The 22,609-nt window shown below is 42.6% G+C and overlaps 2 protein-coding genes across 2 annotated transcripts; one reads left to right on the forward strand and one right to left on the reverse strand.

Annotated features, from left to right (window-relative positions):
• Positions 1-12,555: 12,555 nt before the first annotated feature.
• On the forward strand, positions 12,556-16,854 carry pmpcb (peptidase, mitochondrial processing subunit beta). Its single transcript, XM_071332115.1, has 13 exons — positions 12,556-12,712; positions 13,091-13,228; positions 13,321-13,407; positions 13,512-13,641; positions 13,778-13,976; positions 14,411-14,490; positions 14,714-14,826; positions 15,204-15,347; positions 15,433-15,593; positions 15,808-15,893; positions 16,059-16,147; positions 16,267-16,342; positions 16,635-16,854. Exons 1-13 carry the CDS (start codon positions 12,611-12,613, stop codon positions 16,697-16,699), a joined length of 1,470 nt encoding a protein of 489 aa, XP_071188216.1. The 5' UTR covers positions 12,556-12,610; the 3' UTR covers positions 16,700-16,854.
• Positions 16,784-22,548, reverse strand: dnajc2 (DnaJ (Hsp40) homolog, subfamily C, member 2). Its single transcript, XM_071332114.1, has 16 exons — positions 22,329-22,548; positions 21,522-21,712; positions 20,986-21,061; positions 20,743-20,841; positions 20,059-20,281; positions 19,817-19,882; positions 19,389-19,480; positions 19,143-19,264; positions 18,885-19,034; positions 18,659-18,747; positions 18,498-18,567; positions 18,212-18,393; positions 17,793-17,893; positions 17,596-17,706; positions 17,215-17,369; positions 16,784-16,936 (listed from the first exon to the last, which is right to left on the reverse strand). The coding sequence occupies exons 1-16, from the start codon at positions 22,384-22,386 to the stop codon at positions 16,868-16,870; spliced, it is 1,854 nt and encodes a 617-aa protein (XP_071188215.1). The 5' UTR covers positions 22,387-22,548; the 3' UTR covers positions 16,784-16,867.
• Positions 22,549-22,609: the final 61 nt, after the last annotated feature.

Below are 22,609 nucleotides of genomic sequence, written 5' to 3' on the forward strand. Positions count from 1 at the left end.
GCTCAGGAAGGAGACACGTTCTGTCTCCATGAGATGAACGTACTTTGGTGCGAAAAGTGCAAATCAATCCCAGGACAACAGAAAATGACCTCGGGAAGATGCTGGAGGAAACAGGTACAAAAGTATCTATATCCACAGTAAAACGAGTCCTATATCAACATAACCTGAAAGGCCGTTCAGCAAGGAAGAAGCCACTGCTCCAAAACCGCCATTAAAAGGCCAGAATACAGTTTGCACACGTGGACAAAGATCGTACCTTTTGGAGAAATGTCCTCTGGTCTGATGAAACAAAAATAGAACTGTTTGACCAAATGACCATCATTATGTTTGGAGGAAAAAGGGGGAGGCTTGCAAGCCGAAGAACATCATCCCAACTGTGAAGCATGGGGGTGGCAGCATCATGTTGTGGGGGTGCTTTGCTGCGGGAGGGATTGGTGCACTTCACAAAATAGATGGCATCATGAGGTAGGAAAAATATGTGGATATATTTAAGCAACATCTCAAGACATCAGTCAGGAAGTTAAAGCTTGGTCACAAATTGGTCTTCCAAATGGACAATGACCCCAAGCATACTTCCAAAATTGTGGCAAAATGGCTTAAGGACAACAAAGTCAAGGTATTGGAGTGACCATCACAAAGCCCTGACCGCAATCCTATAGAAAATTTGTGGTCAGAACTGAAAAAACGTGTGCAAGCAAGGAGGCCTACAAACCTGACTCCGTTACACCACCTCTGTCAGGAGGAATGGGTCAAAATTCACCCAACTTATTGTGGGAAGCTTGTGGAAGGCCACCCGAAACATTTGACCCAAGATAAACAATTTGAAGGCAATGCTACCAAATACTGAGTGAATGTAAACTTCTGACCCACTGGGAATGTGATGAAAGAAATAAAAGCTGAAATAAATCATTCTCTCTACTATTATTGACATTTCACATTCTTAAAATAAAGTGGTAACTGACCTAAGACAGGGCATTTGTACTATGATTAAATGTTAGGAATTGTGAAAAACTGAGTTTAAATATATTTGGCTAAGGTGTATGTAAACTTCCGACTTCAACTGTATCTTCTGTCTAGACTACTGCAACTCTCTGTAGGCTGGGCTCCCTGCTTGTGCTATCAATTTATCCAGAATGCTGCTGCCCGTCTGGTGTTCAACCTTCCTAAGTTTTCCTATGTCACCACGCTCCTCCACACACTCCACTGGCTTCCAGTCGAAGCTCACATCATCTCCAAGACCCTGGTGCTTGCCTACGGAGCAACAAGGGGAACTGCACCTCCTTACCTTCAGGCTATGCTCAAACCCTACATCCCAACCTGAGCACTTTGTTCCACCACCTCTGGTCTCTTGGCCCTCCCACCCCTGCTCCCACTCAGCCAAGTCAAAGCTCTTCTATGTCCTGGCACCCCAATGGTGGAACAAGCTACCCCCAGCAGAGTCCCTGCCCATCTTTCGAAAATGTCTGAAACGCTACCTATCTTAAATTACTTTTATGGCACCCCTGACGTAAGTACTTCGTTGAGGGAAATGTACCGTTGAGGGAAATAACTGTGATGCGTTGTTGTCTCACCTAGCTATTTTAAGATGAATGCACTCATTATAAATAGCTGTAAATAAAGATTTTCCTTCAATTACTGTGTCTCTCTGTTGGCTTAGTATTATTCCACTTGTTTCTACAATCCTCCTACTCATTCAGATTTAGTGTAGGCCTAAGGACACACTGCTTTCAGCCTGATGACAATATGGCCAAATGGGAATATATGTCCCCTAGAATTTGGGATAGGACATCATGAAAGATGCCAATATGCCTCAGAGCCTCGGGAAGCCTGTGATGTCAGTATTGAGAGACCCATGGGCAAAAACGAATGGATATCTGGGTAGGACTGATAAGAAAATCCAGGAAACCCCATGCAAGCGAAGCCAACCTTAAAATAGTAGGCTATTTAAAGAAAATGGGGCCAGACTGGGATTTATTTTTCTAAAAACTAGCAAGGAATCGTTTAAACATGGTTCATGTGATGTGATTAAGTGTTCTCATTCCTGTTGGCCATCTTCCCTGACTTATTCCTGTTGGTCATCTTCCCCGTAATTATTTTATCAGGACCCTAGACTTCCCATACTTAAGCACAGGGTTTATCAGGACCCTAGACTGCCTATACTTAAGCACAGGGTTTTTCAGGACCCTAGACTGCCCATACTTAAGCATAGGATTTATCAGGACCCTAGACTGCCCATACTTAAGCACAGGGTTTATCAGGACCCTAGACATTCTCATACTTAAGCACAGGGTTTATCAGGACCCTAGACTGCCCATACTTAAGCATAGGGTTTATCAGGGTTGCAAAATTCCAGTAACTTTCCCAAAATTCCCAGGTTTTCCAAAAACTCCCCTTTGACTTTTAGAATTAAAAATATTTATATATACAGTGGGGCAAAAAAGTATTTAGTCAGCCACCAATTGTGCAAGTTCTCCCACTTAAAAAGATGAGAGAGGCCTGTAATGAGATGAGAGAGGCCTGTCATCATAGGTACACTTCAACTATGACAGACAAAATGAGAAAAAAAAATCCAGAAAATCACATTGTAGGATTTTTTATGAATTTATTTGCAAATTATGGTGGAAAATAAGTATTTGGTCACCTACAAACAAGCAAGATTTCTGGCTCTCACAGACCTGTAACTTCTTCTTTAAGAGGCTCCTCTGTCCTCCACTCGTTACCTGTATTAATGGCACCTGTTTGAACTTGTTATCAGTACAAAGGACACCTGTCCACAACCTCAAACAGTCACACTCCAAACTCCACTATGGCCAAGACCAAAGAGCTGTCAAAGGACACCAGAAACAAAATTGTAGACCTGCACCAGGCTGGGAAGACTGAATCTGCAATAGGTAAGCAGCTTGGTTTGAAGAAATCAACTGTGGGAGCAATTATTAGGAAATGGAAGACATACAAGACCACTGATAATCTCCCTCGATCTGAGGCTCCACGCAAGATCTCACCCCGTGGGGTCAAAATTATCACAAGAACGGTGAGCAAAAATCCCAGAACCACACGGGGGGACCTAGTGAATGACCTGCAGAGAGCTGGGACCAAAGTAACAAAGCCTACCATCAGTAACACACTACGCCGCCAGGGACTCAAATCCTGCAGTGCCAGATGTGTCCCCCTGCTTAAGCCAGTACATGTCCAGGCCCGTCTGAAGTTTGCTAGAGAGCATTTGGATGATCCAGAAGAAGATTGGGAGAATGTCATATGGTCAGATGAAACCAAAATAGAACTTTTTGCTAAAAACTCAACTCGTCGTGTTTGGAGGACAAAGAATGCTGAGTTGCATCCAAAGAACACCATACCTACTGTGAAGCATGGGGGTGGAAACATCATGCTTTGGGGCTGTTTTTCTGCAAAGGGACCAGGACGACTGATCCGTGTAAAGGAAAGAATGAATGGGGCCATGTATCGTGAGATTTTGAGTGAAAACCTCCCTCCATCAGCAAGGGCATTGAAGATGAAACGTGGCTGGGTCTTTGAGCATGACAATGATCCCAAACACACCGCCCGGGCAACGAAGGAGTGGCTTCGTAAGAAGCATTTCAAGGTCCTGGAGTGGCCTAGCCAGTCCAGTCTCCAGATCTCAACCCCATAGAAAATCTTTGGAGGGAGTTGAAAGTCCGTGTTGCCCAGCAACAGCCCCAAAACATCACTGCTCTAGAGGAGATCTGCATGGAGGAATGGGCCAAAATACCAGCAACAGTGTGTGAAAACCTTGTGAAGACTTACAGAAAACATTTGACCTCTGTCATTGCCAACAAAAGGTATATAACAAAGTATTGAGATAAACTTTTGTTATTGACCAAATACTTATTTTCCACCATAATTTGCTAATAAATTCATTAAAAATCCTACAATGTGATTTTCTGGATTTCTTTTCTCATTTTGTCTGTCATAGTTGAAGTGTACCTATGATGAAATTACAGGCCTCTCTCATCTTTTTAAGTGGGAGAACTTGCACAATTGGTGGCTGACTAAATACTTTTTTGCCCCACTGTATTAAAAATATGTTATTTATTAAGAAAAGCAATACCATAACATTTTTACATGGTCCATATTGGTCAATGGCAGACATGCATAAAGATGACAGCATCTATGCACTCACCACAAATGCCTTGTTTGCTAAATTCGCCGTATTACAGATTGCTCTCTGTCATGTGGGAACATGGGAAGATGTTTTGGGGTGCTGCAATTTTCTGTCGCAATTGTAGCATCTTCAGCACCACTACTTCCCGTGGCTATGCTCTCTGTTAGCCTGACCCTAACCCTAGCTTCATCTCCACACACTGGCCCAACCCTTAACCTCAACCACAACCCTAACCCTAGCTTCATCTCTAACCCTAACCCTAACCCTAGCTTCATCGCTAACCCTAACCCTAACCCTAGCTAACCCTAACCCTAACCCTAACCCTAGCTAACCCTAACCCTAACCCACACTGGCCTAACCCTTAACCTCAACCACAACCCTAACCCTAGCTTCATGTCCACACTCCGGCTCAACCCTAACCCCACAACCACAATCCTAACCCTACTGTACCTTCATGTCCACACTCCGGCTCAACCCTAACCCTAGCCTCAACCACAACCACAACCTTAAAACCTGTTTGGGTGCATGAACCGCTAGCGGGACACCTACGACAACATCCGGTGAAATTGCATAGCGCGAAATTCAAAATACAAACATCGTAATATTAAACATTCATGAAAATACAAGTGTCATACATCATTTTAAAGCTTAACTTCTTGTTAATCGAACCGCGTGGTAAGATTTAAAAAAGGCTTTACGGCGAAAGCATACCATGCGATTATCTGAGGACAGTGCCCCACATCAAAATACTTTTTCAACCAGCACAGGCGTCACAAAATCACAAATAGCAATTAAATAAATCACTTACCTTTGAAGATCTTCCTCTGTTTGCAATCCCAAGGGTCCCAGCTACACAATGAATGGTAGTTTTGTTCGATAAAGTCCTTATTTATATCCCAAAAAGTCCCAAAAATATCCCCCAAAAATGATATGCATATCCTAGCTCCTGGGCCTGAGTAACAGGCAGTTTACTTTGGGCATGTCAGTCATCTGAAATTCCGAACAATAACCAGTATGCCAAAGAAGTTAACCCTAACCTAACCTTACCTCAAACCCCACCTACCTCAAACCCCACCACCCCCTCCCTCTACTTCTAACCCAAGTGATGCTGGAGGTTCTAATTACAGGATGGACCATGCATCACAAAGGACTGTATGATCACCTCAAAACATTCACATCATATGCAATACAACACCGCCTCCTGTTCTAGCCTACAAGTCTTTCAACTCCAGCCTATTTGATCTTATGAAAATAAGGCACAGCATGTTGTATCCAAGCAACAAGATTGTTGCCAGGTGACAGACACAGAGGTCCTGAGACCAGAGTCATCCTGAGACTAAGACAAGACAGAATTTCTCTCACCTCAAAACTTCCTCAGTATCGTTCATATACCAATGTTGATTGGGAAAAGCCTATAAAAATAACTCAGGATTGCTATTCTACTACACTCACATATGAATTCAAAAGTACATTTTCAAGTCATTATATTAAGATACAGTATCATTATAGAAAAAGTATGGAAGTGTTCATAGGTGCAGAAAAACAGATCAAATGTATTTTACCTAAATTTGTCTAATTGCTGCAGTTATGGAAGCAGAGGCGGCTCATTATAAGAGAAACATCCCACAGCAAATATGGACACAGTCATTACTGGTGGGAATATCCAACGTTGCCGTCTGACTGAAAGCAGCCACTTTCATGGGTGAGCCATGTACCGAGATAATGATCATTTCCAAGGCGATACAGTGTTGACAAACGCCTTTTATTCTAGCCTGAAGCAGCTGAACTCAACACAAGACTTAAAATACCTTCATTAGATACAATCTTTTAGCAGGGAATGTTACTTTACAAAGAATCATCCTTTCAGTTATGCTTTAGTAAAACCCTCATTTGAGAGGCAAACGATACATGAAATGGTGGTTTCACTGTTTGATTTATCTGTACGTAGTGGATAAATTCTCAAAACTGTAACAAGGATCTGTGTTGTCCTGAATTTAACCCCTTCTGACCATCAGGAGATATGTTGAATAATGCGACAATTGTAATACTATGGACATAAAGGACAAAGTTGTGTGTCAAATGTGTCCCACAGCTGTAAACAGTATTCAATTAGACTAGTCCTACCCAAGAAAAAGCGGGCCACACTTTAGCCTACCTTGAACTACAAGGGGGACATAATAAGACTAGGATTCAATCAGATCCGCAATAACCCAGGTTAGTCTACTTTTTCTCCAACATTTTTTTATTGGATAACAATAATAGGCTACATTTCAAAACAGGGACATCAGTTGATGAAAATACCACCAAAAAAATGTATTAACTATAAATTGGCAGAGTCAGGATATGCAAGGCATTAATATACACGCTCAACACAACCTCATGAAGCAATATTTGAGACACAAAAAACTCCATAGTACTATTACAAATCTGCAAAGGTACTGGAGTTTGAACAGGCTGCCATCTACTGGACATCAGTAGTAAGTTCAGGATACGCCACAGAAACTAGGCACGGACCTGCTCTAAATTCTAGACATAGATATTTAGAGTTTTAGAATATGTGCGCTTTTACGCGGGGGTTTTGGTTTTCCAGCTGTTGTATTAGCTTAAAAGTGTGGGCAAAGAAACTTTTTTTGGGGGGGTTCATAGCAGCAGGAAGCCTAGCAGTTAAGGGTATTTGGCCAGTAACCAAAAGGTTGCTGGTTCAAATCCCTGAGCCAACTAGGTGAAATGTATGTCAATGTGGCCTTGAGCAAGGTACTTAACCCTAGCTGGTCTGGATATATATTTTTTTTTTTCACCTTTATTTAACTAGGCAATGAGTACAAATTCTTATTTACAATGACAGCCTAGAAACAGTGGGTTAACTGCACCTTGTCAGCTCAGGGATTTGATCCACCAACCTTTTGGTTACTGGCCCAATGCGCTAACCACTAGGCTACCTGCCGCCCTGCACTAGATCCCTGGGGAAGAGCACCTGCTAAATTAGAAATGTTTTACCTGTGAAGCCTGTTCTTATTCTCTGAATTGTGTTATTGTTGACATGGCCAAAAAACTTAAGCATAGATTGGTAACTCTTTTCTAATTTGGCACACAAAAACTAAAGGCCATGACTACGTTGGTCAAAAAGAATGGCACCGTTATAAGCAGTCTCACTTAAACCCTCATATCCATCGCCCCGTTTGACTTAGATACTTAGAAACTTGGAATGTTGGTGTCTTTCCTCACGCTGAACAAATTCACCTCAAGGGCCCATACGGTCAGTCAGGATAGATTTTCCTCCGTGTTGGAATGTTGGGAAAATCTTTGGGGGAAAAAACATATTCTCATGACCCATAAGTACAAATAACACCAAATTTGACTCAGTTTTTCACAATTCCTGATATTTAATCCTAGTAAAAATGCCCTGTCTTAGGTCAGTTAGGATCACCACTTTATTTTAAGAATGTGAAATGTCAGAATAATAGTAGAGAGAATGATTTATTTCAGCTTTTATTTCTTTCATCACATTCCCAGTGAGTCAGAAGTTTACATTCACTCAATTAGTATTTGGTAGCATTGCCTTTAAATTGTTTAACTTAGGTCAAACGTTTCAGGTAGCCTTCCACAAGCTTCCCACAATAAGTTGGGTGAATTTTGTCCCATTTTTCCTGACAGAGCTGGTGTAACGGAGTCAGGTTTGTAGGCCTCCTTGCTCGCACAGGCTTTTTCAGTTCTGCCAACAAATTTTCTATAGGATTGAGGTCAGGGCTTTGTGATGGCCACTCCAATACCTTGACTTTGTTGTCCTTAAGCCATTATGCCAAAACTTTGGAAGTATGCTTGGGGTCAATTTGTGACCAAGCTTTAACTTCCTGACTGATGTCTTGAGATGTTGCTTCAATATATCCACATATTTTTCTTTCCTCATGATGCCATCTATTTTGTGAAGTGCACCAGTCCCTCCCGCAGCAAAGCACCCCCACAACATGATGCTGCCACCCCCATGCTTCACAGTTGGGATGATGTTCTTCGGCTTGCAAGCCTCACCCTTTTTCCTCCAAACATAACGATATTCATTATGGCCAAACAGTTTATGTTTCAACAGACCAGAGGACATTTCGCCAAAAAGTACGATCTTTGTCCCCATGTGCAGTTGCAAACCGTAGTCTGGCTTTTTTATGTCAGTTTTGGAGCAATGGCTTCTTCCTTGCTGAGCGGCCTTTCAGGTTATGTCGATATAGGACTCGTTTTTACTGTGGATATAGATACTTTTGTACCTGTTTCCTCTAGCATCTTCACAAGGTCCTTTGCTGTTATTCTGGGATTTATTTGCACTTTTCGCACCAAAGTACATTCATCTCATGGAGACAGAACACGTCTCCTTCCTGAGCGGGATGATGGCTGCGTGGTCCCCATGGTGTTTATACTTGCGTACTATTGTTTGTACAGATGAACGTGGTACCTTCAGGCATTTGGAAATTGCTCCCAAAGATGAAACAGTTTTTTTTCTGAGGTCTTGGCTGATTTCTTTTGATTTTCCCATGATGTCAAGCAAAGTGGCACTGAGTTTGAAGGTAGGCCTTGAAACACATCCACAGGTACACATACAATTGACTCAAATGATGTCACTTAGCCTATCAGAAGCTTCTAAAGCCATGACATCATTTTCTGGAATTTTCCAAGCTGTTTAAAGGCACAGGCAATTTAGTGTATGTAACCTTCTGACCCACTGGAATTGTGATACAGTGAATTATTAGTGAAATAATCTGTCTGTAAACAATTGTTGGAAAAATTACTTGTTTCATGCACAAAGTAGATGTCCTAACCGACTTGCCAAAACTATAGTTTGTCAACAAGAAATTTGTGGAGTGGTTGAAAAACAAGTTTTAATGACTCCAACCTAAGTGTATGTAAACTTCTGACTTCAACTGTACATATTGTACCATATATGCTAATGCTTAAAATACTTTATAAAATCTTCTCATGAACCATAAATCAGATTGACTTCAGATTTTGTATATATATTCTAATGAATTGCCTTAACTAATGGTGTAAGGACTTAACTGTAGGCTATTTCAGTTTGCACATTACAATCAATACAATTCCTAAACCAAATTCACACCATAACACAAGAAACTACTTGATGAACACGCTCAAAGGGATGCACAAGGAGTCAATAGCAAAACAGTTAAAAGAACAATTCGAAAACCACAAATCATATTCCAAACATATTTGGTACGAGTTTAACAAAATAAGATCACTGCAATATACCAATAGACTAACGCTGAAATATTTTACAAATCTTAACCCCAGCATAGGTACACTATATATAAACTCAATACATTAAGTAATGACTTTAAGAATGATTACCTGCATTCAAGATAACCAACCTACAGCACTAGACTCAACTTCACTTGCATCATCCTTGTGGTACTGAGAGATAAACATGGTAATTATTTAACTAAAACAGAGAAAGCAACACCTCGCGGAACAACGCCTCTCCCCTAATTGACCTAGATAGTTTGTGTGTATGCATTGATATGTAGGCTACATGTGCCTTTTTAAAAACTATATGCAGTTTTGTCCTTGAGCTGTTCTTGTCTATTGATGTTCTGTATTATGTCATTCTGTATTATGTTTCATGTTTTGTGTGGACCCCAGGAAGAGTAGCTGCTGCTTTTGCAACAGCTAATGGGGATCCTAATAAAATACCAAATACCAAACTGATCAAATCAAATCCAATTGTATTTGTCAAATGTGCCGAATACAACAGGTGTACAGTAAAATGTTTACTTACAAGCCCTTAACCAACAATGCAGTTTTAAGAAAATACCTAATAAAAGTAATAGATAACAAATAATTAAAGAGCAGCAGTAAATAACAATAGCGGGGCTATATACGGGCGGTACCGGTACAGAATCAATGTGCAGGGGCACCGGCGTTGAGGTAATTGAGGTTATATGTATGTAGGTAGAGTTATTAAAGTGACTATGCATAGATAATAACAGAGAGTAGCAGCAGTGTAGAGAGGGGGGGGGGGGGGTAATGCAAATAGTCTGGGTGGCCATTTGATTAGATGTTCAGGAGTCTTATGTTTAGAAGCCTCTTGGACCCAGACTTGGCGTTCCGGTACCGCTTGCTGTGTGGTAGCAGAGAGAACAGTCTATGACTAGGGTGATTGACACAGGGATTTGAGGCGCTGGAGTCTTTGACAATTTTTAGGGCCTTCCTCTGACATCATCTGGTATAGAGGGCCTGGATGGCAGGAAGCTTGGCCCGGTGATGTACTGGGCCGTACTCACAACCCTCTGTAGTGCCTTGCAGTCAAAGGCTGAGCAGTTGCCATACCAGGCAGTGATGCAACCTGTCAGGAAGCTCTCGATGGTGCAGCTGTAAAACCTTTTGAGGATCTGAGGACCCATGCCAAATCTTTTCAGTCTCCTGAGGGGGAATAGGTTTTGTCGTGCCCTCTTCACGACTGTCTTGGTGTGCTTGGACCATGTTAGTTTGTTGGTAATGTGGACACCAAGGAACTTAAAGCTCTCAACCTGCTCCACTACAGCCCTGTCGATGAGAATGGGGGCGTGCTCAGTCCTCCTTTTTCCTGTAGTCCACTATCATCTCCTTTGTCTTGATCACGTTGAGGGAGAGGTTGTTGTCCTTGCACCACACGGTCAGGTCTCTGACCTCCTCCCTATAGGCTGTCTCATCGTTGTTGGTGATCAGGCCTACCACTGTTCTGTCATCGGCAAGTATAATGATGGGGTTGGAGTCGTGCCTGGCCGTGCAGTCAAGAGTGAACAGGGAGTACAGGAGGGGACTGAGCACGCACCCCTGAGGGGCCCCCGTGTTGAGGATCAGCGTGGCTGTGTTGTGTTGTTACCTACCCTTACCACCTGGGGGGTGGCCAGTCAGGAAGTCCAGGATCCAGTTGCAGAGGGAGGTGTTTAGTCCCAGGGTCCTTAGCTTAGTGAGGGCACTATGGTGTTGAACGCTGAGCTGTAGTCAATGAATAGCATTCTCACATAGGTGTTCCTTTTGTCCACATGTGAAAGGGCAGTGTGGAGTGCAATAGAGATTGCATCATCTGTGGATCTGTTTGGGCGGTATGCAAATTGGAGTGGGTCTAGGGTTTCTGGGATAATGGTGTTGATGTGAGCCATGACCAGCCTTTCAAAGCATTTCATGACTACAGACATGAGTGCTACGGGTCGGTAGTCATTTAGGCAGGTTATCTCAGTGTTCTTGGACACAGGAACTATGGTGGTCTGCTTGAAACATGTTGGTATTACAGACTCAGACAGGGAGAGGTTGAAAATGTCAGTGAAGACACTTGCCAGTTGGTAAGTGCATGCTCGGAGTACACGTCCTGGTAATCCGTCTGGCCCTGCGACCTTGTGAATGTTGATCTGTTTAAAGGTCTTACCCACATCGGCTGCGGAGGGTGTGATCATACAGTCGCCCGGAAAAGCTGGTTCTCTCATGCATGTTTCAGTGTTACTTGCCTCGAAGCGAGCATAGAAGTTATTTAGCTTGTCTGGTAGGCTTGTGTCACTGGGCAGCTCTCGGCTGTGCTTCCCTTTGTAGTCTGTAATAGTTTGCAAGCCCTGCCACATCCGACGTACGTCGGAGCCGGTGTAGTACAATTCTGTCTTAGTCCTGTATTGACGCTTTGCCTGTTTGATGGTTCGTTGGAGGGCATAGCGAGATTTCTTATAAGCTTCCGGGTTAGAGTCCCACTCTGTAATCCATGGCTTATGGTTGGGTATGTACGCACAGTCACTGTGGGGACGATGTCATCGATGCACTTATTGATGAAGCCAGTGACTGATTTGGTGTACTCCTCAATGCCATCATAAGAATCCTTGAACATATTCCAGGCTGTGCTAGCAAAACAGTCCTGTAGTTTAGCATCTGCTTCATCTGACCACTTTTTTTATAGACTGAGTCACTGGTGCTTCATGCTTTAATTTTTAATTGATTGCACATAAAGGAAGATTTCTACATGATAGAGTGCTTGCTTTGTTATCTAACTGATAGTGTGTCTTGACTGTCATCCTGTGAACCCCGTTCATTGCTGCCTGCAGCTATATTATTTTTTATTAATCAATATCAAGCACACAGGAAATAGACAGACTAAATAAACAGAGTATATGAAAAATTTAGAACATAACTACCAGGGGAGAGAATAGTAAAGCATTATGATAATAAAGTACATTCAAACCAAAACCTTTGAAAAAGTTACATACATTCACGGTCTTCACAGCTTTTTTATTACTAGAGGAGGAAATGGTTTTCAAGTATTGTACAATTTCATTCTTAAAGATGATAAACAATTGTTTTCTATTCATACATTTACAATTATAGCTACATTTGTACATGTATATTTATGAATATGACATTTTACTAATCATAATGACATGGCAAATGCTGGTGGGCGTGTTACATGCTCATTACGGCAGCTCACTAAATAATCGCACTTGCGCAATAGCCATGTCACAAATAATCAACATGGCGACGTCCTTACAGCGCCTTACCTCCGCTGGGAGATATCTTGTAAAACGGAATTTATTGAAGAGTAATGTCTTAACCAGGGTAAGTCTCGATATCCAGAAGGGTGACAATTTTAGCCTGTAAACCTTGGTAGAATTATCAATAACAGATACTTAGCTAACTATAGTAGCTAAATAAGAGGGATATCCAGGCAGCATTGCCTGTGTTCTGCAGGTCCTGAAGCTTTGATGAAGTATAATAATTCCTTCTAGTGATAATTGACTCTGCGTGTGAAATGATCACACAACTTACTTCAAACCAGTAGCATTACCTAGATATTTGTTTTCATAGTCTAGACTAGAATAAACTGTAATGCCCAGCCAAGTAAAACTTGCAAATGCGATCAACGTTCTCCTGTAGCTAGCTAACGTTAGTACCGTTAGTCGCTAATAGTACTCACTCCCACCCTTTTCATTGCAGTCCATAGTTGGATCACACAGACTATTGGCTACACAGGCCGCCAACCAAGTGATGTTAAATGTCCCTGAAACCAAGGTTACCACCTTAGAAAATGGACTACGTGTTGCATCTGAGGATTCCGGTCTTTCGACTTGCACGGTGAGTAACAGAGACCCTCCCACTGTTAAGTACAATCTGTCTACTATATAGTAGTGTGCTGAAGTCGGATGTCATCAATTGGTGCCTTGCAGGTTGGACTCTGGATAGATGCAGGGAGTCGTTATGAGAATGAGAGGAACAATGGCACTGCTCATTTCTTGGAACACATGGCTTTCAAGGTTAGATGACAAGTGCTACATTCACTGCAAATCGCAACCAAAGTTCCATTACCAACTTTGATACCGTTTGACATGTCTGTTCATCTGTGATGTGTGTCTGGCAGGGTACAAGGAAGCGCTCCCAGCTTGACCTGGAGCTGGAGATTGAAAATATGGGGGCCCATCTGAATGCTTACACCTCGAGGGAGCAGACTGTGTATTACGCCAAAGCATTCACAAAGGATCTTCCCAGAGGTATGACCACTGACTGTGTAGAGATTTGCTCCGCTGTCTTGTCACTGAACTGTGTGTGGCCACAGATGGATAGTGGACATTTTGCTATAAGTGTAGCAGAGACCGTTTATAATGCTCCCCCTCCCTTGTTCTCCAGCGGTAGAGATCCTGGCAGACATCATCCAGAACAGCACATTGGGGGGAGCAGAGATCGAGCGAGAGCGAGGGGTCATCCTCCGAGAGATGCAGGAAGTAGAGACCAACCTGCAGGAAGTGGTGTTTGATTACCTCCACGCCACAGCTTATCAAGCCACAGCGCTGGGCAGAACCATCCTGGGCCCTACGGAGAACATCAAGTAGGACTCTGTCTCACCTGCCTCAGCTGGGGCCTGGGTTCATTACGGCACAGAATAGGAAATGTTTTGCAACCGAAAACAAAAAAATCTGCATTCCTTATTGGACCAGGAAGCCTAGTCCCACTCGGATAGAGTCTTTCTTCCATTGTGTGCCTAATGAACATAACCCAGCTCATGAGAGAACAATGTTACAGAATGTTAACATAGAAATGTACTGTGCATAACAGGTATGATTGCCTGTCATACTGAACAGGGCATCCGGTTAACTATTCCATTACCTTTTATATCTGCAATGTTGTGAATTGCTCACTACTGAATAATATACCCCTAGACTTGGTTATTCCTATCAACTACTTAACTGTCAACTCAGATCAGTTTGCTTCATAGAAACCACAGGGGATATGCAGTGATATTTCTGCTGTCTGTGTTTATAGAACAATAAACAGAGGAGACCTTGTTGAATACATCACTACTCACTACAAAGGACCGAGAATAGTGTTGGCTGCTGCTGGAGGTAGGTTTTCTCATCTTAAAGGGACATTTAAAAAATGTTCCGGCACCATCCCAACATTTGTGAAAATGGCATGCTTTTGTAGTAATAAAGATAAGTGTTTCCAATGACATCAACCAATTAGTAGGAAATGCCTACACAATTGGTCAAAATCACACAATGTACACTGCCATTGAGAAATAGAATCCATGGAAGATATTTTGTGCTAACATTGTCTTTCAAACAGGGGTTTCACACAATGAATTGATAGATTTGGCCAAGTACCACTTTGGGACTCTTCCTGCCAGATACAAGGGAGAGGCGCCAACTTTCCCACAATGTGACTTTACTGGAAGTGAGGTGAGACTGAAGGCCCTTAATGTTTATCTCCAACAGAGGCAAACTTGCTCCCCATGGTCAACTCCATGGTAAGGGTGACACTCAGATTTCACTTTAAAGTGTATGTCAAACTACTATGCACAAAGAAATGTTTACAAAAACACATTTACTTGAGAACAGTGCAGATGCAAAGTTTGATAACAAAATGATAAACTGTCATTCTCTTACTTGAACAGTGAAAATGCAAAGTTTGGTAAGTGTTTAAAGTAGTCTTTGTGCATAAAGTTATATGGTTTGTTTAACTTTGCAGCAGTTGGTTTTTGTTTAATGTGAAATGAGTCATACTGTGGAATTTCCCCTTGTATATTGGCCAATTTGATTACGTTGTTGTTGGTTAGATCCGAGTTCGTGACGACAAGATGCCCCTGGCACACATTGCCATTGCTGTGGAAGCAGTGGGCTGGTCGCACCCCGATACCATTCCCCTTATGGTGGCAAACACACTCATCGGCAACTGGGACCGCTCCTTTGGTGGGGGTGTGGTAAGTTCTCATTCATGTTCCCAGGCATCAGGACTCCTTCCAGGTCGATTCCCCCTCTTACCATATGTGTATTGACCTTTGCCAGAATCTCTCCAGCAAGCTGGCGCAGATGGCGTGCCAGGGCAACCTGTGCCACAGCTTCCAGTCTTTCAACACCTGTTACACCGACACAGGCCTGTGGGGACTCTACATGGTGTGTGAGCCTGGCACCATCAACGAGATGATGCACTTCGCCCAGCTGGAGTGGTGAGCACTGACTGAGCCCAGCTGTCACCTGAGTGGGCAGTCAAACCAAGCTGGCCTGGTTATGCTGGAACAGGGCTGAAAATGACAATGTGAAAAATAATCTGACCCAGCATAGTTTGGGTCAGCACGGTAGTGTGAAAGGGGGTTGCCGCTCAGTTCATACTATGACTTCTTTCCAGTAAATTTGACTGACGTTTACTTTTGTTTACCTCAGGATGTCACTCTGCACTAGCGTTACTGAGAGCGAAGTTGCAAGAGCCAAGAACCTCCTCAAGACAAACATGCTTTTGCATCTTGATGGTAAGGCCACATGATCAGGGTTTGAATTACCAATGGACTTTTGGGGGTACCCAGAGTCTATCTGCGGGCACATTGACATTTCAATTCTTATGGAGGTATTTAGCCAGCCACCCTTTAATTCAAACCCTGCCAATGATCATAAAATCAAATTGACCTTTTTTCTAGGATCCACCCCCATCTGTGAGGACATCGGCAGACAGATGCTTTGTTACAGCCGTAGGATACCTCTGCATGAACTGGAGGCCAGAATTGATGTGAGTAAATGAATGTTTCGATGCCAAATGTAAGCTGTGATTAACATAGCGAAGACACTTGTGGACTGTATTGGGAAATTGCAGTGTCTTTATTTGAAATATTTTTATGTCCCTCGAAGGCCATAGATGCAAAGACCATCAAGGACGTGTGTACAAAATACATCTATGACAAATCGCCTGCCATCGCAGCAGTCGGTACGTTGTGATTTCTATTCTTATTGACATCGAGAACAGATTCTAATTCATTCTGTTTACTAGTGTGTCCCCCCTTCCAAATTAAGGCCATTAGGGGTCAAAGTTATGCAATTTCAGCTACAAATATACACACTTCATTTATGTTGCCAAAACAATAGATACAATATTGCACTCAGTCAAGACCTTACCTGTGCTGCTAGGTCAGAACAGTGGAATTGAACTGTTGAAGGTTGACTACTTACAAAACTGGTGTGGTATAAAGAGCATTCAGTACATTTCCCTCTTGTTTCAGGACCAATCGAGCAGCTCCCAGACTACAACCGAATTCGCAGTGGGATGTACTGGATGAGAACCTGAGAATTGGCGCTCTCTTTAGATACTTAGGAAAGTTAATAACAGCGAGCAGCCAACTGTACAGTATATCAACTTTTACAAACAGAGTTTAAGTTGTGGTTTCTTTTAATTTTATTATAAAATAAAGACCAACACAATAACGTTAAAAGAAGAACAGGGCTGTTTGTCTTGTCATTTTTTGCTTTTACTGCCAACTTGTTCCTGGGCGGCCTTCTTGGCTTTGACCATCTCCACCAGTTCCTGTAGGAGAGGAGAACTAGCTTTAGGCAGGCATTCAATCTGATCAGCGCTAGATCCCTTTTAAAAGGTCACTTCCCATTGAGTGGACATGTGCTCTATGCGGCGTTTACCGTGAATTCGGGCTCCACAAACATGGGAACAATGCCTTTAAAAAGGTGCGTAGCAGACTAAACGCGATCAGATTGTATCCCGGCCTGTATACTGTCATCTAAATTGTACATACAAACAGGGATTGAAACCACACACAGAAGGATCAATGATAACAAGGCCCAGCTTACCTTATATCTCTTCATACAGTCTTTCTTGGTACGTCCGGGCACAGCTGCAGCGATCTTCTCCCACCTCTCCTTGGTGCTGACTGGGTAGGTCTTCAACGCCTGCTCTAGCAGCTTCTGCTCCTCTGTGGTCCAGGATGCAGTGTTGGCTTCAGCACCTGAAGCAGTGAGAATTGAAGAGGACAGTGAATGGCTAACACTAGGAAACATCCAGAAAGAACCCGTAGTCACTACTACACCCCCCCCCCCCCATCCATCCCCATATTGCTTAATCAGATCCACAAGTGTAGAAAGTATGGAGTCAGTGACAAAGTACTTCAGTCATGGGTATAAATCCAATGGGCTTTTGTGCAAGCAAAAATTCACTACTAAATGACCACTCACCGTCGAATCTCTCAGAGGGCACTGCGTTGTCCACTGTCTGGGGCACGGCTGCATGCTCTTTGTTAAACTTCTCAAAGGCCTTCTTGTTAATCTCATCTTTCTGCCCGGGTTCTGAAAAAGTGGCAATAAAGTCAAGTGTTTTGCAGAGAATTACACTGACAAAGACTCCTACATCTGGTGACATGACAGTTGCTCACCAAGCTTTTGTAAGTTCTTGGCTTTGTTGATGACATCTTTGGCTGTCCTTTTGATGCCACTGGTGGAGTGCAAGTTCATGTAGTTGGCAATGACTTCCCATCTACAGGATAGAAAACAAAAGACGAATCGTTTAAAGTAAAAGCTTCATGAACAGAACACAGCCAAGTTCATTAGGCAAACATTGCAGATATAAATGTAATGAATATTGAACTTGTACCATTTATAGCCTCACTGTACCATTGTTTAAATGAAAGTGCCGGTTTCCCATGAGCAGTAAAACATGTCAATACAGAAATGTCATGAATAGAGTTGGTTCCTTATTCTACATATGAGAAGCAAGTTCATTATATATGTATTTTTAGGCTTGTTTGTTCTACTTCAACATTGTGTCCTGTTTAACGCAGCCCTGGGAGGGTACCTGGCGTTGGTTCCAGCAGGGAACAGGTTGACTGCTTTGATGAGCAGCGGGAGCTCTTCCTCATTCCAGCCCTTTCCACCACCCCCGCCTCCTCCGCTGGCCTGTACGGTAGTGCGGACAGCTTGCCTGGCCTGCACCTCCGCATCCTTCTCCTTTTGCAGCTGGGCATTCACCTCTTGCACCTGTACACACACACAAAACAATGTCAGTGGTACAGAAGGAAGCTGTGTACCATATTTACACCCAGTCATCATGTGGTGCCATGCCAATGTGTGGTGGTCTCTACCTGCTTCTCCACCGCTACCTTGCCCTCCTCCTTTGAACCCGATGCCAATCCTTCATTCAGGGATTGCAGACTGGAGAAAGAAAGTGATTCCCACTGTAGAGTTAAACTCCAGATTTGTATAAAGTATTACCAATAAGGCAATTTCTATTAATATCCTTTACCTCACAAGCTCCAAACGGTCACAAAGTTTCTCCACATCTTCCATCATTTTCACACTATCAGATTCATTGTCACCAAAGTAATTCCAGTTCTTCAGGGGAAAACAAAAAAAGAGGACAGGAAAATACTAAGATGAGTTGGGTACCTTAAACAGCATTACAATCTTGCCCACTAATCAGTAAATGTTAATTAATTCCCTGGAGAGAGGCCACCCCATTCAAGCAGCACCTTGCAAGTTGTCCTCAGTTTCTGCCTCTCTTTCTTGATGGCCTTCTTTTGGATCTCCTTCTCCTTCTTGGCCTGCTGGGCAACCAGTTTGGCCTCCTCTTCCTCCTTCTCTTTGGCCAGCCGTGCAGCATCCAGCTCTGCCTGCCGAGCCTGATACCAACAGAGTCAGAAACGCATTGAAGTCTATGCAGAAACAATCTGGACACAAGGGAGAGGCAAGAATAAAACAAAATGGATGTTCTAATGTGCCGGACTGACCCGCTCCTTCTCCTCTTGCTCTTTCCTCTTGGCGTCTGCTTTGGCCTTCTTCTCATTCTCCTTTCTGGCCTTCTCGTCATCTTTGAATTTCTTTATCCTGGGATCAAGGCTGTAGGCCGTGTCTTTCAACAGAAACGCACCCAAACAGTGTCATTCCATGAACCCATCTGCCAGGTATTTCAGTTTGGAGTTAGTCATTTTCTATTGCTCAAGTAAGAACAGGTATGCATGTCTAGTGGGCCTTACCAACAAGTGTCCGTAGTCTATTCATCTCTTCCTTCTTCCTGGTGGCTCTGGCTCCACGATTCTGCTTTTCAATCCATCTCCTCTCATCACGACTGAATTCAACAGATGAACGCATACAAATCAGACACTACTGAGAATGGAAGACACAGGCAGCCTAGCGGTTAGAGCTCTGGGCCAATAACCGAAAGGTCCCTGGTTCGAAACCCTGAGCCGACTATGTGAAAAAGAAAGAAAAAATTGGTTGATGTGCACTTGAGCAAGGCACTTAACCCTAATTTACTCCATGGGGGCACCGTACTATGGCTAACCCTGTAAAGCGACACATTCTGTACCTGGTGACAATAAAACATCTACAATACATAAATATAAGACAGTGCATTCCACATGGATGGTTTTGATATGACCCACCATGTTCTGATATTACTTACCATTCTGCCTTGTCCTTTTCCTCTTCATCCAAATAAGAAAACTCTCTCCATGAGTCAAAGTTGTACCTTGAGATTATGAATGGGAAACAAATTCACAATTCAAATCAATGAACAACAAATTGTGAGAAGTTTCTATACACCGCATGTCTACAATAAGTTGAGAAGGGCAGTAGTTCCCTTGTAGTTCAAAGTTTAAACTTAAAGGCATTTTCCGCATGATGGCCAGTGACGGTCTTACTTACCAAACAGAATAAAAATTATCCACATCCTCAAAGGAGGAATCCATAGTGCCAAGTTTGGGCACGTGTTTTTTGGAAGACCACCGGGCATTTCTCTCAAAAACAGGAGCATACGCCTCAAAGAAGTTATCTTTGCCTTCGCCCTTTGAGGGCACAGCGTTGTCAAAGGTAGGATCTACACTGTCAAATGCTCTTCGCTTCACAGGATCTGACAGAATTTCTATAGCTGGTATGAGATAAAAACACAAAATATTATTGTTAATAGGAGCTGAAACAGAATGTTTAGCCTCACATGATAAGAGATAACGTCTACTTTATTAGTCCACCAGATAGACATCCGTCTTCTGCTTTTATCCAACACCACCTCTCCCGTTATACACACAAACACACATTCGGTTGGAGCAGAGGGCAGCTGCAGTGCCCAATGAGCAGTTTAGGGGGTTAAGTTTGATGCTCAAGGGAACATTGGCAGATATTGATGCCAGCAACCCTCTGGTAAAACAATACTATATTTCATACTATAATCATTGTATTTGTATACAGAGGGAGTACTGTGAGGTATAACACCTATCTATCTAAGATAATTATCCAAAGGGACTTCCTTTTTTAGGATGTGCATGTGATCCCTGCGAGATTTGAACAAACCATAACCTTGGCATTGCTGACAATGTTTTTCAATGTCCTTACCTTTAGTTATGCAGGTGAAGTAGTCACCATCTCCTTCTACAATCTGCTCTCCCGCAGCTTTCCTTTTGTCAGGGTGATGCTTCAACACCATTGCCTTGTCTGTCGAAAAACATTAGACTTAATATACTGCGGTAAAACAAGCTGCTATTCTAATGAACTCTGGAAGTAATGCCAGAGAAACCTTATGGTCAACAAATATAATGTGGTTCAGAAGACGACAACAGAACACATGGAAATACTCACGGGCAGCTTTGATTTGTTTCTGTGTCGCCTTGTACCTCATATGAGCCAGTCCAAGGACAGCATAGTGATCTTGATTCTGAAAAGAGAAACGCCAAGGGGGAAGACATCCTTTACTACGTATTCCCAAAGGTAGAATTCAATACAGTGTTCCTAACGGTTCTGAAGCGAGGTCCCACTGATATAACGTCTAACTCAGTGGCAGTCGGTGCTGTTTAAGATGAGGGAGGACGATTTCTATTACAGCATATTGGATAAGTGCCATTCATATTCCATTCACCCAGCTCAATATAACGTCAATACCCATCATGAGGTTGCTACAACAGGTCAAGAGAAAAATTTGAGTAACGCAGTGTGACACATTTAATACCGCCTTGCACACTTCTTGCATGCATCTAGCTGATCTAGGGTGTAATCATTATTCCAACAGTTGCAAACGAGGGTTTCGATTGGACAAATTCAGGTATGTTTATCCCTGTTTCGTTTGTTTCCATTTAATGATTTTCAATAGAATCGGCAGAATGAATACACCCAACTACCTTCCAGTCTTTGGGGTCCAGTGTTCTCAGCAGGGGGAAATCCTCCAGCTGCAGCTCTTCATCCTCAGATTCCTCAGACAGCTCCTCCTCTTCCTCAAGCTCCTGGAAGGAGGCAGATACATTCCTGTTCCTCCTCTTCAGAAAAGCCTCGAACCACCGACCAACAGGTTCCACCTCGATCTGCACTGAGGCTGAGGGAGAGAGGAGGGCAACCATTATCACCTCCATCTGGCTGCATTCTCTAAATGGAGAATAACATTCTGCAACCTATCAAACAACTTAAATTCCCTTGTTAACAAAACATACATGTTGTATGAATAAGTGTGAGCTAGAACTGTCAAATATCCTTTAATAAGTTGAGTGGTGTCCTATTTTTTTATATATATATTTTTTAATACAAATGATCACTAAACGTCCACAAATGAACAAAACAATTGCCATGTTAAGTGTTATAGCTAGCTATGTGGGGCTACAGTATATGAACAAATCTGTGCAGCAGGTGTCTTTATTCCAAACTAAGATTCAGCAACAGCAAACACATGCACAACATCAATGCTGTCTCTCTTAGTAATTTAGCTAGTTAGCGTAACGATTTTCATAGACAGTAACGTTAGCTAGCTAGTAAGCTACAATGGTTATATTAACAATATTAATTAAATAACACTCCATACTCGTATGCGATAACTAGCTAACGTTAGCTGTTATCTGATATACCGGTAGTTAACTAGCATATTTGCTCGCTAGCTAGCTGCATGATAGCGAATTGTGTCAGTATCAGCAGCATTTTCACTCTCATTCAATGCTTACCAGAAATGGCATTACAGTAGACGACTGTAACATCCCCTTCTAATGCTTCTATCAGCATACTGGAAAGGTCTGCTATAACATTCAGCTGTGAAATGTATTCAGTTAAATGTTTTATAAAGTGCTAGTATGTCGCCCGGTTTTTCAGTGCACCACATGGGCCTGATTTTACAAGTGCCTTACTGGGTAGACCGGGCTTACACTCTTACAATTCCGATATCCCACATAGGATACCTTATGTTTAGTTCCTAAATAATAGTTTTAAATTTCAGAGACGATCTTCT

This window comes from Salvelinus alpinus, chromosome 11 (genome assembly GCF_045679555.1).
Source record: "Salvelinus alpinus chromosome 11, SLU_Salpinus.1, whole genome shotgun sequence".
Lineage (NCBI taxonomy): Eukaryota > Metazoa > Chordata > Actinopteri > Salmoniformes > Salmonidae > Salvelinus > Salvelinus alpinus.

What these genes read in the sequence shown, in the direction of transcription:
- pmpcb (XM_071332115.1), top strand. Translation starts at nt 12,611, where the DNA reads ATGTCACAAATAATCAACATGGCGACGTCCTTACAGCGCCTTACCTCC. An exon ending in GCTCCTTTGGTGGGGGTGTG is followed by an intron (nt 15,348 to 15,432) that starts GTAAGTTCTCAT and finishes GACCTTTGCCAG; the next exon opens with AATCTCTCCAGCAAGCTGGC. An exon ending in AACTGGAGGCCAGAATTGAT is followed by an intron (nt 16,148 to 16,266) that starts GTGAGTAAATGA and finishes TGTCCCTCGAAG; the next exon opens with GCCATAGATGCAAAGACCAT.
- dnajc2 (XM_071332114.1), bottom strand. Translation starts at nt 22,386, where the DNA reads ATGCTGATAGAAGCATTAGAAGGGGATGTTACAGTCGTCTACTGTAAT. An exon ending in GATAATTTTTATTCTGTTTG is followed by an intron (nt 19,883 to 20,058) that starts GTAAGTAAGACC and finishes CATAATCTCAAG; the next exon opens with GTACAACTTTGACTCATGGA. An exon ending in CCTGCTGGAACCAACGCCAG is followed by an intron (nt 17,894 to 18,211) that starts GTACCCTCCCAG and finishes TCTATCCTGTAG; the next exon opens with ATGGGAAGTCATTGCCAACT.